The following is a 12,736-nucleotide window of genomic DNA, read 5'->3' as shown; positions in this document are numbered from 1 at the left end:
TAAATTTGGACTATTTAAAAAAAATCCATTTTTTTTTCAAAATTAGAAGTTTGTCAAAATCGATCCTTTCCTACAAACAGTTTCAGTTTTGACAAACTGGCATTTTCTGATGAAAAAATGTTTTGCTGAAAATTTCTTGACCAGCTCTAATTTCTGCTGCCTTTGGTTGCCACTTGCCCTGGTCCAGCAGAATATTTTGGGCCACCTTACATGCCAAATTCACCACACTGGGAGGTAAAAAAGGTGAACATTAATCCCCAGGAAATGCTCTGTGCAAGATCATAATTGCTATAAGAAGTTGTTAATGAAGCAAATATAGATTTTTTTAATGCTTCCCTTTTCCTCTATTCTCCCTCTCTTTAACAGTAGGTAAAATTTTAAGGGACTTATGGTGAAATGTGTAAAAAGCTTGATTTAAAGTAAAAATAAAGGAACTTTTAAGCATGTATTTCTGTATTTTTTCTCCTGATAGATGACTAGAAGGAGTTTTGATGGACACATATTGCTAATGCAATCTTACCATTAAATGTTATGATCTATAAACTGACCTTAGATTCTTTTGCAACAGAATGATGGAAAATAAACAATAATAATACTTATATAATAGCACTTCTCATCCATAGATCTCAAAGCAGTATACAAAGAAAGGTATCATTATCTCAATTTTATGGATGCAGAAACTGAGGCACAGAGACGTGAAGTTACTGGTGGTAAGAGAACACAGGTTTCTTCGACTCCCAATTCAGTGCTCTAGCCATTGGACCATAACAGCATCCTCTAATGCATACATGAGTTAAAAATGAAGAGGAATATTTACCCATGAATTACTACAGCGTGCTAGAAGCAATCATGGTCTTATATTACTATAATGAGAAAGGAACTGGTATAACGGTCGCAAGAATAAACAATGGCTTCCTTACCTCTAGCAGCTGAACTGCGCCTTCATGTTCTTTCTTTGCTTCAACCTGAGCCTTTTGTACAATTAAAAAAAAGGAAGAAACCAGGTTACTTAGTCATGCCATATTCATTTTGCACTAGAATAAAACATAACTACAGGTTTGCCTGAATATGATACTTTTAAATCATATTTTTATAGTTTTATATTCAAATAAAATACAATTAAATCAAGTTTAATAATCAGAGCCAGCATTATAGAATATGTCACTTGTTAACTCAACAAAATGCCACTGATTACTATCCTGTATATGGGTCTGATCCAAAGTCCATTAAAGTCAATGGGGGCTGGACCTGGCAAAACACTGAAGACACTGGCCACAAACCAACACAATGTATGCTTAACTTTAAACGTAAGTAGTCCTATTGAAGTCAAGTAACAAAACAATTCATAAAATGCTGCAATGCCATCAGACGTTTTGTGTCAATGTTATTGAGAGTACAACATTTAGGGTTCACATCAAATGTGCCCTGATTGGATTATGATTCAAGAAAATGAGAGCTGTCTTGTGATCTGTTATAACCTAAAACCATTAAAAGATTTTCAACGTTTTTTTTAAATTTAATTTTGCTACATAGCAGATAGATATCCTTTTTGTTTTGCAATTTAATTGATAAAGCCTTAAAATCCTAGTGTTTGATGGTTCTCACCCTTTTTTATTCCAGGTCCATACTGAGACCCCCGAGATATGCCTATCCCATCAAGATGGGATCCTTTATCCATACAGCAGCGTGAGAAGGGTAAACTATTGTTAACAATTCCAAACTTTGCTAACAATGTCTCTCTATAGCATGTCTCACAGGGGTTGGTTTTAGCTTCTCCACCAGCAAATTCAGCTCTAATTCATTTTCTATTGTGCCTTATTAAGGGCCAGTTTAATAAAAATTTATCTTAAAACTATGTTCTGGAAATCTGAAGTAATGCAGAGGTGCTGAAAAACAACCATGTGCAAGATTTGAAGTGGAAACCAGTTTTATGTTAAGAGAATCTTTCCCTGCATCAAAGGAATAATTTAGGTAAATTACTGCTTGCCTCACTAATAGGAGTAGCCCCATTAAAGTCAATGGAAGTAGCAGCATGAGGAAGACAAGACCTTAATAAACAGATGATCTGTGTCCCCAAATATGTCTGCATATCAGTTATAGACAGCTACACATTGATGGTACCTGCAAAACTGCAAGTGTAAACAAGAATGTAGGATTAAGAATGATCTGAAAGCTCAAACCTAAATATCCAGGACCTGATTCTGGGAAAATTTTGCCTGGCAAGGATGCAGACTTTGGTTCCCTTATTGTTTACCTGTTATCTCTGAGAGAGAAATATAGGATTCTACTGAAGTTTCTGAAGTCAAACTAAAACTCATTTTAAAAGCCCTGGTATAGCTCATGTTCATTTTTGTCTCTGCAAAAACTGGACAAATCTGCAAATTTATGATTATATGACAGGCATCAGGGATATGTGGGGAAATTAAGTCAATTAACTGTTCTTATATCAACTTTATGGTTTCACTGAAACTACCATTTAATAAAGATTTTTTTTAAGGTAACAGATATGGCTGGCTGCCTGCTTCATCACTTCTGGGTAGGGTCTCCTTTAGAACCGAGATTTTGGATTAGGTGAGAATGAGTGTGGCTCTGCTCAAATACTGAAAAATATTGTCACTGCTTAAATAAACTAAGAGAAGGACCCTGGAGATGCTACATGAAAGCCTCTCAAAAATTCAAGTAACAAAATATAATGGCTAATAAAAATCTCTCTATATCTATATAGGACTTTAAAATAGCATTAATATGCTAATGTTTCAAAATGCTCTATGAAATTAAATTTTAATTAATGAATCCAAGTTATAAAATGTTTAATCTTAATGAATGGATCTTAATCAAATGAAAAATGTTGACGAAATCAGCAAATTAAACTACAGCTATTTTCCGCTGGCAATACATATGGCATGCTTTTTAAAAAACAAGCAAACAAAAAACAAAACAACCTCTGATAAATGACCATTAAAATCATCCAAGTTAAGCGACAAAAATTGTTTCCAACAATAAATTTCATGCTAAAGGTGTTAAATGGAATAGAATTTTGCCACAATGCAAAAGGTGGTGGGCAATTATGTACAACAACATTCAACTCGACAGTATAAAAACTGGCAATAGTTAACATTTGCTTTAATGGGGCTGTTTGATTATTGGTAAAACTGTGTTAACTGCTGATGAAAAAATGTTCCATTTCATTGTAATAAGATATGGACATTTAACTAGTGCAATGGATTGGAAGCAATATTTAAGACTAATGCCTGAAGGACATGACAGCTTAAATGTAGAGGAAAGTTTCGGCAGCTAGAAATTCAAAGAGAAAATGTACATGTGCATAACACTTATTTAGTCTTGGGGCTCAAATCCAGTAACAACAGGTAGGTCCTAATTTGGCAAAGCACGTAAACACTTTGGTATCTTAGCACACGTCAGATGCATTGCATCTGTAAAGTCCTTTTCAACTATTTAATCCTTCCCTGACCAATTAGCTGTTTGCATGCCTCTAGCAAGTGCTTCATAAACCACAGGTGGCCCATAAACAGTTTGGGAACTGCTATTTATGTTATAGTTTAGTTAAATTAAAAAAATATAAACATACTAATTGTAAATGGGGCATGTAGGTTTCACCAATGGACAGCACAGAAGATTATATATATAAGTAAAATCTCTATGCCCATGAAAATATGGTGAAATTCAGTTAAAACATCAGTTTCATGACAGGTATCCCAGTTTATATAAAATTACTATCCGAATGTCACATATTTAATCAATAGGTTTAAAAACTCTCAGTGCATTTGGATAAGTCTAAGTTTAGTTCTGGGTCCTTGACAATCTAGGTTGCTACAACTGTAATTTCACAGAGAAATTGTACAATTTTAGCAGACATATAGTGAAAACTCTACCCTAGGTTTATTCCAAATTGAATGAACTATAAAAGAGGGATTTTTTGGGGGTGGTGCACGTACGTACTGTTATGGTTATATAAACACTTTGTGTATCTGGAAAGTTTACCCAAACTAACACTAGTCAATATAAACATGATCTTAAAAAATAATGCTCAGTGGGGTAACTACCCAAATGCAGTAATGGGCTACATCATATGTTAAGGTTATATTGCACACTACAAAGTAAATAAATGTATGTTGATTGATCTGAGTTAACACTTGAATCAACACCCTTCCTAAACCAGTAGGGGGTGCTCTGGTACAAGAAGTGTGTTTTTCAGATGGCTGTGTGGCCATTAAAGATCTCAGAACATTAGCGTCCTGGCCAAATTACAATTTTATAGTTTGTCTAGCTAAACAATGCCTGCATTTCCATTTGTACTTCCTGTCTTCAACTGTTGTGCAGCATTCTTGCGCACTGTTCCACTCCAGAGGTGACTGTATTTCTAGTGGGTAAAATTTTATCAGTCTCTCTCTTTCCTGTGTGCTGGTGCATTTTGGGGGATTTATTAACATTTGTAAATTGTTTTATGATCCTTAGTTGAAAGATGCTAGAGTGTGATCCTTTGTAAGGGAGGTAGGCCTAAGCCTGGGCTTTTGGTAACACTGAAAAAGGTGGGGAGAAGGGGGTTCAAGAGGAGAGACTGTGGAGCATGGGTCGACCCCCCCAAACAACACACAAGGTGTTTTTCACTGTACATAAGTGAGAGACAGAGAGAGAGAGATGTCTAGCATAGAATTTTGTGTTTTGTCCTGTCAATCACAGATTCAGTTATCTGAGTCTGGTTAGGAAGAGCCAAAGGCTTTAAAGAAACCTCAAAGGAATCCGACAGGTTTCGGAGCAGCAGCCGTGTTAGTCTGTATCCGCAAAAAGAAAAGGAGGACTTGTGGCACCTTAGAGACTAACACATTTATTTGATGCATCCGATGAAGTGAGCTGTAGTTCACGAAAGCTTATGCTCAAATAAATTTGTTAGTCTCTAAGGTGCCACAAGTCCTCCTTTTCTTTTTTCAAAGGAATCTGCAGCAGTCAGTAATTTCCTGCTAACCTCATTTTATCTCCCTTTCAGTTTTTCCATCATGAACTTTAATGAAATTTGCTCCAGATTTGTGAATCTGTCAAAACCTTTTGTTAACCATTATGCCAGGCAGACAAAATGGCACACTGGCTATCAACTTGCTATACAAGCCTTACTCCTGCACATACACACGATTATAAGCAATCCTCATTAGGACAACCATTTCCTATAAACATTCCAGTATAACAGGGCAGAACCTCCACTGATGTACATGCTGCACTAACTTCTCTGGATTTGACCCATTGGCTACAAAGGCCCGATCCAACTCTCATTAACATCAGTGGAGAGACTCCTATTGCTCTGTATTGGTGTTGGATCCGACCTTAAAGGCACTGTAGAGGGCATATACTGAAACTGAACGCTAATCTGTTGCACGATAACCATCTCCCTTGGCACTGATAAATATTCATATTTCTTCTTGTACTATAATAATAAGTCTTCTTGCTAGCATCTGATAAAATATTGATTCCTAGAGTGTCAGGAAACATATTATGACAGGTAACAGAAAGCGGCGCATTATCAATCATCACAGGTTTAATAAAATCTATCCAGAATACAAGCTCTTGATAAATGATCAGGAAAACTGCATCAATAGTTAAATCCCCCTTCCATTGCACAGGCTCGTAATAAACTTTGCTGGTGAATCACTGTTTTATCTGAGTCTGTATCACAATAAAGTCTGGATTAACAATATTATGTTCTTCTTTTTGGAGATCAAAGGACTGGATAAACACAGCGTGGTGGGGATAAAAGCATCCATGTACATATAAAAAGAAGAATTACTTATTATTCTATCAAAACAATACAGCAAAGGTACCAGAAAGCAGCAGTTATTGGCTTAGTTTAATAGGACATATTATCTTGGAATCTCATCATATTAATACTGGTGATATGCAAATTCCAAATCTATCACACCATCACATTACATCCCCAATGTATGCTGGTAGTATTTGAATGTGCCTATCTAAAGCAATTAGATATATCCAGCAAAAACAAGGGGCAAGGTGAACCTAATGAGAGCCTAACAGACAACTGGAGAGGTTAGCCCAGGTTTTGAATGTGAGCCAGTGCTGAATTTTCAGGGAGCAGATCAGTGCAGCCCTAATGTTAACCTCTGTTACTAATTAATTTAGATGCCGTTTCTCACATTGTCTTTCAGTGCACGGAACAGCCTCCCAGTTCTGGTCAATCTATCTAAGTTCTTATATGGCCCCCACTACTATATATCTCAGTGCTCACAATCTATTAAGGTATTTATTTTCACAATACCCCTGTGGGGTGTTAGCTCCATTTTAGAGACTGGGAATTGATGCACACAGCATCAGATTTTGAAAGGTATTTAGATCCCTGAAGATACAGATAGTCTCCTAGTGAGACTTTCAAGAGCACCAAAATTGGTTAGGCATTTACCTCCCAATACAATCAACAGGCACAAACCTGCTTAGGCCCTTTTGAAAATCTCATTGGGAGCCTAAATATCTTTGAAAATCGGGTCCAGAGGGACAAAGTGGCTTGCCCAAAGTCCCCCAGGATATCAGTGGGGGAGCAGGGAACTGACCCCAGGTCTCCTGAGTCTCAGAGTAGCACCTGAACCACTTGGACCTCCTCATCCATCTGGTTTGCCAAACCAGGCCCCTCACTTTTGCATTTCTACAGAATATTCGCTTTAACATTATAATTATTTGTATCACAGGAGAAGGTAGAAGCCTCAACCAAAATCGGGTCCCAAGGTGCTAGGCTTGGTACATACACACAGCAAGAGAATATCCCTACCCCAAATAACATAATCTAAATAGAAAAGCCATCTCTAGCCTTTCATGAACGGACATGTTAAGTTGTCAGGAATCTGTGTGATGAAAGACAATGGAAAAGACACACCAAGAACCTCAATTATATTGTGAAGGAGAACGTATGGGTCAAATTGAAGCCAGGATGATCAATGTGCCAACTATTGACGCTCGCGAGGGGGTCGTGGAGGAGGTTTGTTACAGACCACCAAATCAAAGCAGATAACAGGATGCATTACTCCTTAAGCACCTGTTTGTTGTATGTGAAGGAAAAACAGTGTTGTTTTGGGGGACTTCAATTTGGGAGACCTTTGCTGGAGTCTCAGGCAGCTAGTAGTAAATCATCAAAGTTTTTAAAAATTATAGACGATAAATTTCTAACAAAAAAGCATTACAGCCAACTTGAGCTACCTATTTTGGACCTCATTATGATGGCTAAAGATGAATTACACTGGACTGGAAGTTGGTGGTCGCCTAGGGGGATCCAGATTTCAGAGTAGCAGCCGTGTTAGTCTGTATCCGCAAAAAGAAAACGAATACTTGTGGCTCCTGCTGATAATAGCTCATCTTAACTAATTAGCCTCTCACAGTTTGTATGGTAACTTCCAACTTATCTGTATGTGTTACCATATGTTCCATTCTATGCATCTGATGAAGTGAGCTGTAGCTCACAAAAGCTTATGCTCTAATAAATTTGTTAGTCTCTAAGGTACCACAAGTGCTCCTGTTTTTCTAGGGGGATCCAGTGGACATAGTGTACTTAGATTTCAAGAAAGCCTTTGACAAGGTCCCTCACCAAAGGCTCTTACGTAAATTAAGTTGTCATGGGATAAAATCCTTTCATGGATTGAAAACTGGTTAAAAGACAGGGAACAAAGGGTAGGAATAAATGGTAAATTTTCAGAATGGAGAGGAGTAACTAGTGGTGTTCCCCAACGGTCAGTCCTAGGACCAATCCTATTCAACTTATTCATAAATGATCTGGAGAAAGGGATAAACAGTGAGGTGGCAAAGTTTGCAGACGATACTAAACTGCTCAAGATAATTAAGACCAAAGTAGACTGGGAAGAACTTCAAAAAGATCTCACTAAACTAAGTGATTGGGCAACAAAATGGCAAATGAAATTTAATGTGGATAAACGTAAAGTAATGCACATTGGGAAAAATAACCCCAACTATACATACAATATGATGGGGGCTAATTTAGCTACAACTAATCAGGAAAGAGATATTGGAGTCATCATGGATAGTTCTCTAAAGACGTCCACGCAGTGTGCAGCGGTAGTCAAAAAAGTGAATGGGATGTTAGGAATCATTAAAAAAGTGATAGAGAATAAGTCGGAGAATATCTTATTGCCCTTATATAAATCCATGGTACATCCACTTCTTGAATACTGTGTACATATGTGGTCTCCTCATCTCAAAAAAAGATATACTGGCATTAGAAAAGGTTCAGAGAAGGGAAACTAAAATGATTAGGGGTTTGGAATGGGTCCCATATGAGGGGAGATTAAAGACATTAGGACTTTTCAGCTTGGAAAAGAGGAGACTAAGGGGGATATGATAGAGGTATATAAAATCATGAGTGATGTGGAGAAGTGAATAAGGAAAAAGTTATTTACTTGTTCCCATAATATAACAACTAGGGACCACCAAAGGAAATTAATGGGCAGCAGGTTTAAAACAAATAAAAGGAAGTTCTTCTTCACACAGCGCGCAATCAACATGTGGAACTCCTTACCTGAGGAGGTTATGAAGGCTAGTACTATAACAGGGTTTAAAAGAGAACTAGATAAATTCATGGAGGTTAAGTCCATTAATGGCTATTAGCCAGGATGGGTAAGGAATGGTGTCCCTAGCCTCTGTTTGTCAGAGGGTGGAGACGGATGGCAGGAGAGAGATCACTTGATCATTACCTGTTAGTTCCACTCCCTCTGGGGTACCTAGCATTGGCCACTGTCGGCAGACAGGACACTGGGCTGAATGGTCTGACCCAGTATTGCCATTCTTATGTTCTTATATTCTAGGGAGCAGTGATCATGATATGATTACATTCAATATGGGTAAAGAGGACAGAGATGCTTCAAAAGGGCTAATTTCCTAAAGCCGAAGAAAATTATGAGAAACATTGATTGGGATGAAATATTTAGACAGAAAAATTTGAATGAAAAGTAGGAGTTCTTTAAGAAAAAAATTATTAACTGGGCAAAAAGCCACAATTCCACAGTCAAGAAAGAGGACAACTTTGGTTAAAAACCCATCCTGGTTCAGTAATGAAGAGAAAGCAGCAATTAGAAATAAAAAAGCAATATATTACATATGGAAAAAGGAGTTAGGAAGTTCAGAAACTTGATAAGGGAAGCAAAACAGATCAAGGAAAATTCCATGAATAGCAGAACTAAGGACAATAAGAAGGTGTTTTTAAGTATATTAGGAACAAAAGATGGAGATGGTCAAATCGTTAATAATAATGCAGTAAAAGTCTGTAAAAGAAGTGTTCATTAAATATTTCTGTTCTGTATTGGGAAAGAAGAAGGATTTTTATCATATGAGAATAATGAGGTACTTTTCAGTCCATTAGTAACTGAGGAAGAGATCAGACAAATCTGTAGGATTAAACATTTTTACACCAGCAGGCTTGGACAACATGCACCCAAGAGTCCTAAAAGAGTTGAGTGAGGAGATCTCTAGCCCACTGTTGTTAATTTTTAATAAATCTTAGAATACCAAGGAAATTCCAGAGGACTGGAAGAGCACTAAAGTTGTGCCAATACGCCAAAAGGGCACCTGGGGTGACCCAGTAACTATAGCGGTTAGCATGATATTACTCGTGAGCAAAATAATAGAAAAGTTGATATGGGATTCAACCGATAAAGAATTAAAAGATAGGAATACAATTAGTGCCAGCCAACCTGGATTTATGGAAAATAGGTCTTGTCAAACAAACTTGATTTCATTCTTTGATGAGATTACAAGTTTGGTTGATAAAGTTACCTGCGTAGATATAATATACTTAGATTTTGTAAGGTTTTTGACTTAGCACTAGATGAGATTCTGAAGTATTGGTCTTAAAATACAACAAAGAAGATTTAGGTTAGACATTAGAAAAAACTTCCTAACTGTAAGGGTAGTTAAGCACTGGAACAAATTATCTAGTGAGGTTGTGGAATCTCTGTCATTGGAAGTTTTTAAGAACAGGTTAGACAAACATCTGTCAGGGATGGGACTAATTAATATTAATCCTGCCTCAGTGCAGGGGGCTGGATGTTGAGCTTCAAAAGTTAAAGCTTTATAGACACTAAAACACAAATTGTCAACATCACGTCAAAATATACAAAGTAAATATCCTTAAATCAAACTCTAATATGTTCTCAAGAAGAATATCTCTTACTTTGCTTATGTGTAATTTTCAATTTCAAATCATCAATGGAAATATTTTTTCATCTCTTTGGGTGTGTACAGTAAAATAGATTTTTTACTGATATTAAAAGAATAAAACCTTCCAAGCCTAAATATAGCTATCTACATCAAAGACTGAGACACACATGCACTACTACTGCATGAGAAGTCAGTCTGAACATTTTAGAAAAAGAGGAGACTGAGTTTTGGAAAGTAGATGCTGGTTAGATGGATACAGATTACACTAAACTAGACTCAGAGATCCATTTCTTTACCCATGCCCAATCATGGCAATTTGCCATTTTACTTGGTTTTCTTCACTTACCTTCTGCAGGAGTTCAATTTCCTGCTGTTTTGCATTGAGAACAGCCAAGGCTTGCTCATGCTCCAACTCCAGCTGTTGCCGCCGTTCAGCAGCCTCTCGCATATGCTGTATCGGGGAAAGAAAACCAACTCATCAGGAGTTTTTAATGTCCTTTTCTGAAATCAGATATGCTAACATTTTAAAGCATGATGCTGATCTCAATATAAAATCTCTTTGGTATCCAGGGTATGCAAACCAGATAGAATTTTTATTCTATCAGGCCACAGGGGCATATTTCTACCGCAGTGCATGGTTAGTTTCATTTGAATCTCCATTAGTTGATAGCAATACATGGTCCATGGCACACAGTTGAGCCATTCAAATTCCATCCAGTAGAGGGCAGAGTTACTGCATACCCTAGACACCTCATCAGAGCACTGTAAACTGTATCATGATAAACAGTTTCATCTCAGGAAAATTTTAGCTTGACAAATTCCCTAATTAATTCTTTATTTGGAATCCTGTTCTCTCATTTGCTTCATGCATGTTTATCATCAAGAAACATTCTGACCTTGATGCTTTAACTGCCTATTATTTATAACACCACATACACAGCAAAAAGAAGATAGGTGGATTTGGATAAAATTGACGACATAGTACTGAAAAATATAGGGTTTTTTTTAAAAGAAAACCTTCAATTAATGACCTAAACTAATATGATGCAGGACTCTTCAGAAGAGCACAAACTGAAGACATCCTTTGTAGATACTAATCTTTTTCATGACAGGATAACAAAGTTCAGCTTCATATTACTATACTTTCAAATCACCTTGTGCAATAAATGGGAATTAAAAAAAGATCTCTGCCTAGATTCCAATCTCTTCCCTGCTGAAGCCGATATTACAGATTGAGAGCACAAGTACAATACAGTACTTGTGGCAGTGAGGGTTACTATGTGAAAGCCATAGCAGGTAACTGTGCTTGAGGGCAGAAATAATACTGGGTTGCCACTGACTATAATGGGGTCAGAATTTCTCTCACCGTGTATAAGAGAAAGGACTTACCCAACTGGGTCTATTGTTTGTCTTCTTTAATGAGTCATCATTCTGGGCTACGTGGTATTAATAACAAAGGGGGAAAATATAAAGAGGCTGGCTGGTACCAATATGGATGTATTTGCTAAGAAGACAGCAATATCTTCAATATTCTATCTGGTTTCATTTTGGTGGTTGAGTTCTTTACTTTTTATTGATGAGTTAGTGAAAAACTGCAACCCAAGATCTTCAGAACTACTGATTTGGGGTTTATGAATTATTGGGTGGGTGCCCAATCTGAGACACCTTAAGAAGGCCTGGTTTTCAGAGGGTGGATGATTATCACTTTCTGAAAATTGGGTCCTTTTAAGGCATCTCAGCTTGGCTGACCAAAAATCAAGCCATCCAAAAATCATTAGTCATTTTAAAAAACGTTGTTTATGTTGTGTAACTTTCAATCTGTTAAGCCTTCCCCCAAAGCTAATATAGCCTAAAAGCTGCTCGTGTGGGTTTAAATCTGCTCCACTATCCCCAGCATAGGTAACTGACTGTTCTGTTCATTTAAGAGTTCCACAAGGCCCATCAGAAAACAGCCCCCCTGGGAAGAAGTTAGCAACTTTTTGTTATGCTCTGCAGCACTAGTTCTCCTACTGGTACTTTCCTGCTGACGTCTGTGAGGAAATAAAGCAATGATTCAAAGTGGAGCACAGCTCTAGTAAATACGAGCAAGAGGATTTAATATACTTTGTTACCTAGAGTGCATGACTTGGAACAAGAATGAAGCCTCCCCTATGCCTTTAAAATAAAAAAGACTCTGGCATTAGCCATTTGAATGAATTCAAGCAAAGTTCAGTGGCTATTTCAAAATTCAGAGTTGACAGGAATACACCTTCATTTGTGGGCTAAGAATCGAGAACAAAAGGAACTAAGGGACCAGGGCTGGAAGTGGCAGACCAGCATTTAAACAGAAGCTGATTCGAACCATTCCTCGTATGAGTAATAAGCAGCTGCTGAACAGCTTGACAACAGTGACAAGCATTAATTAAAAACCCTGTTAGTGGTTAAAAAGCCCACATTCTGTGAAAATAAAGTCCTTCCTATTCCTGTAGATTGGACACGGGCAGGTTGTTTACACAGTCTGTTCAGATGCCACTGCTGGTGGAATTAGGTGAAGGCGGTGGAAGGTGTGTGTGCAAAT

The 12,736-nt window shown here is 37.4% G+C and overlaps 1 protein-coding gene across 27 annotated transcripts in view; it reads right to left on the bottom strand.

The window, feature by feature from the left end:
- Positions 1-12,736, bottom strand: part of RIMBP2 (RIMS binding protein 2) — a 293,820-nt gene that overhangs the window by 87,390 nt on the left and 193,694 nt on the right. For all 27 annotated transcript variants that reach the window (XM_043497940.1, XM_038373954.2, XM_043497944.1 and 24 more), the window contains 2 exons: positions 10,526-10,630; positions 921-971 (listed from right to left, as the gene is read on the bottom strand). In XM_043497940.1, the coding sequence (XP_043353875.1) occupies positions 921-971; positions 10,526-10,627 (153 nt within the window). In that variant the 5' untranslated portion in view covers positions 10,628-10,630. The remainder of the gene's footprint in view (positions 1-920; positions 972-10,525; positions 10,631-12,736) is intronic.

This window comes from Dermochelys coriacea, chromosome 15 (assembly GCF_009764565.3).
Source record: "Dermochelys coriacea isolate rDerCor1 chromosome 15, rDerCor1.pri.v4, whole genome shotgun sequence".
NCBI lineage: Eukaryota > Metazoa > Chordata > Testudines > Dermochelyidae > Dermochelys > Dermochelys coriacea.
Note: the sequence above shows the minus strand (reverse complement) of the source record. Positions and strands in the feature narration are given on the sequence as shown.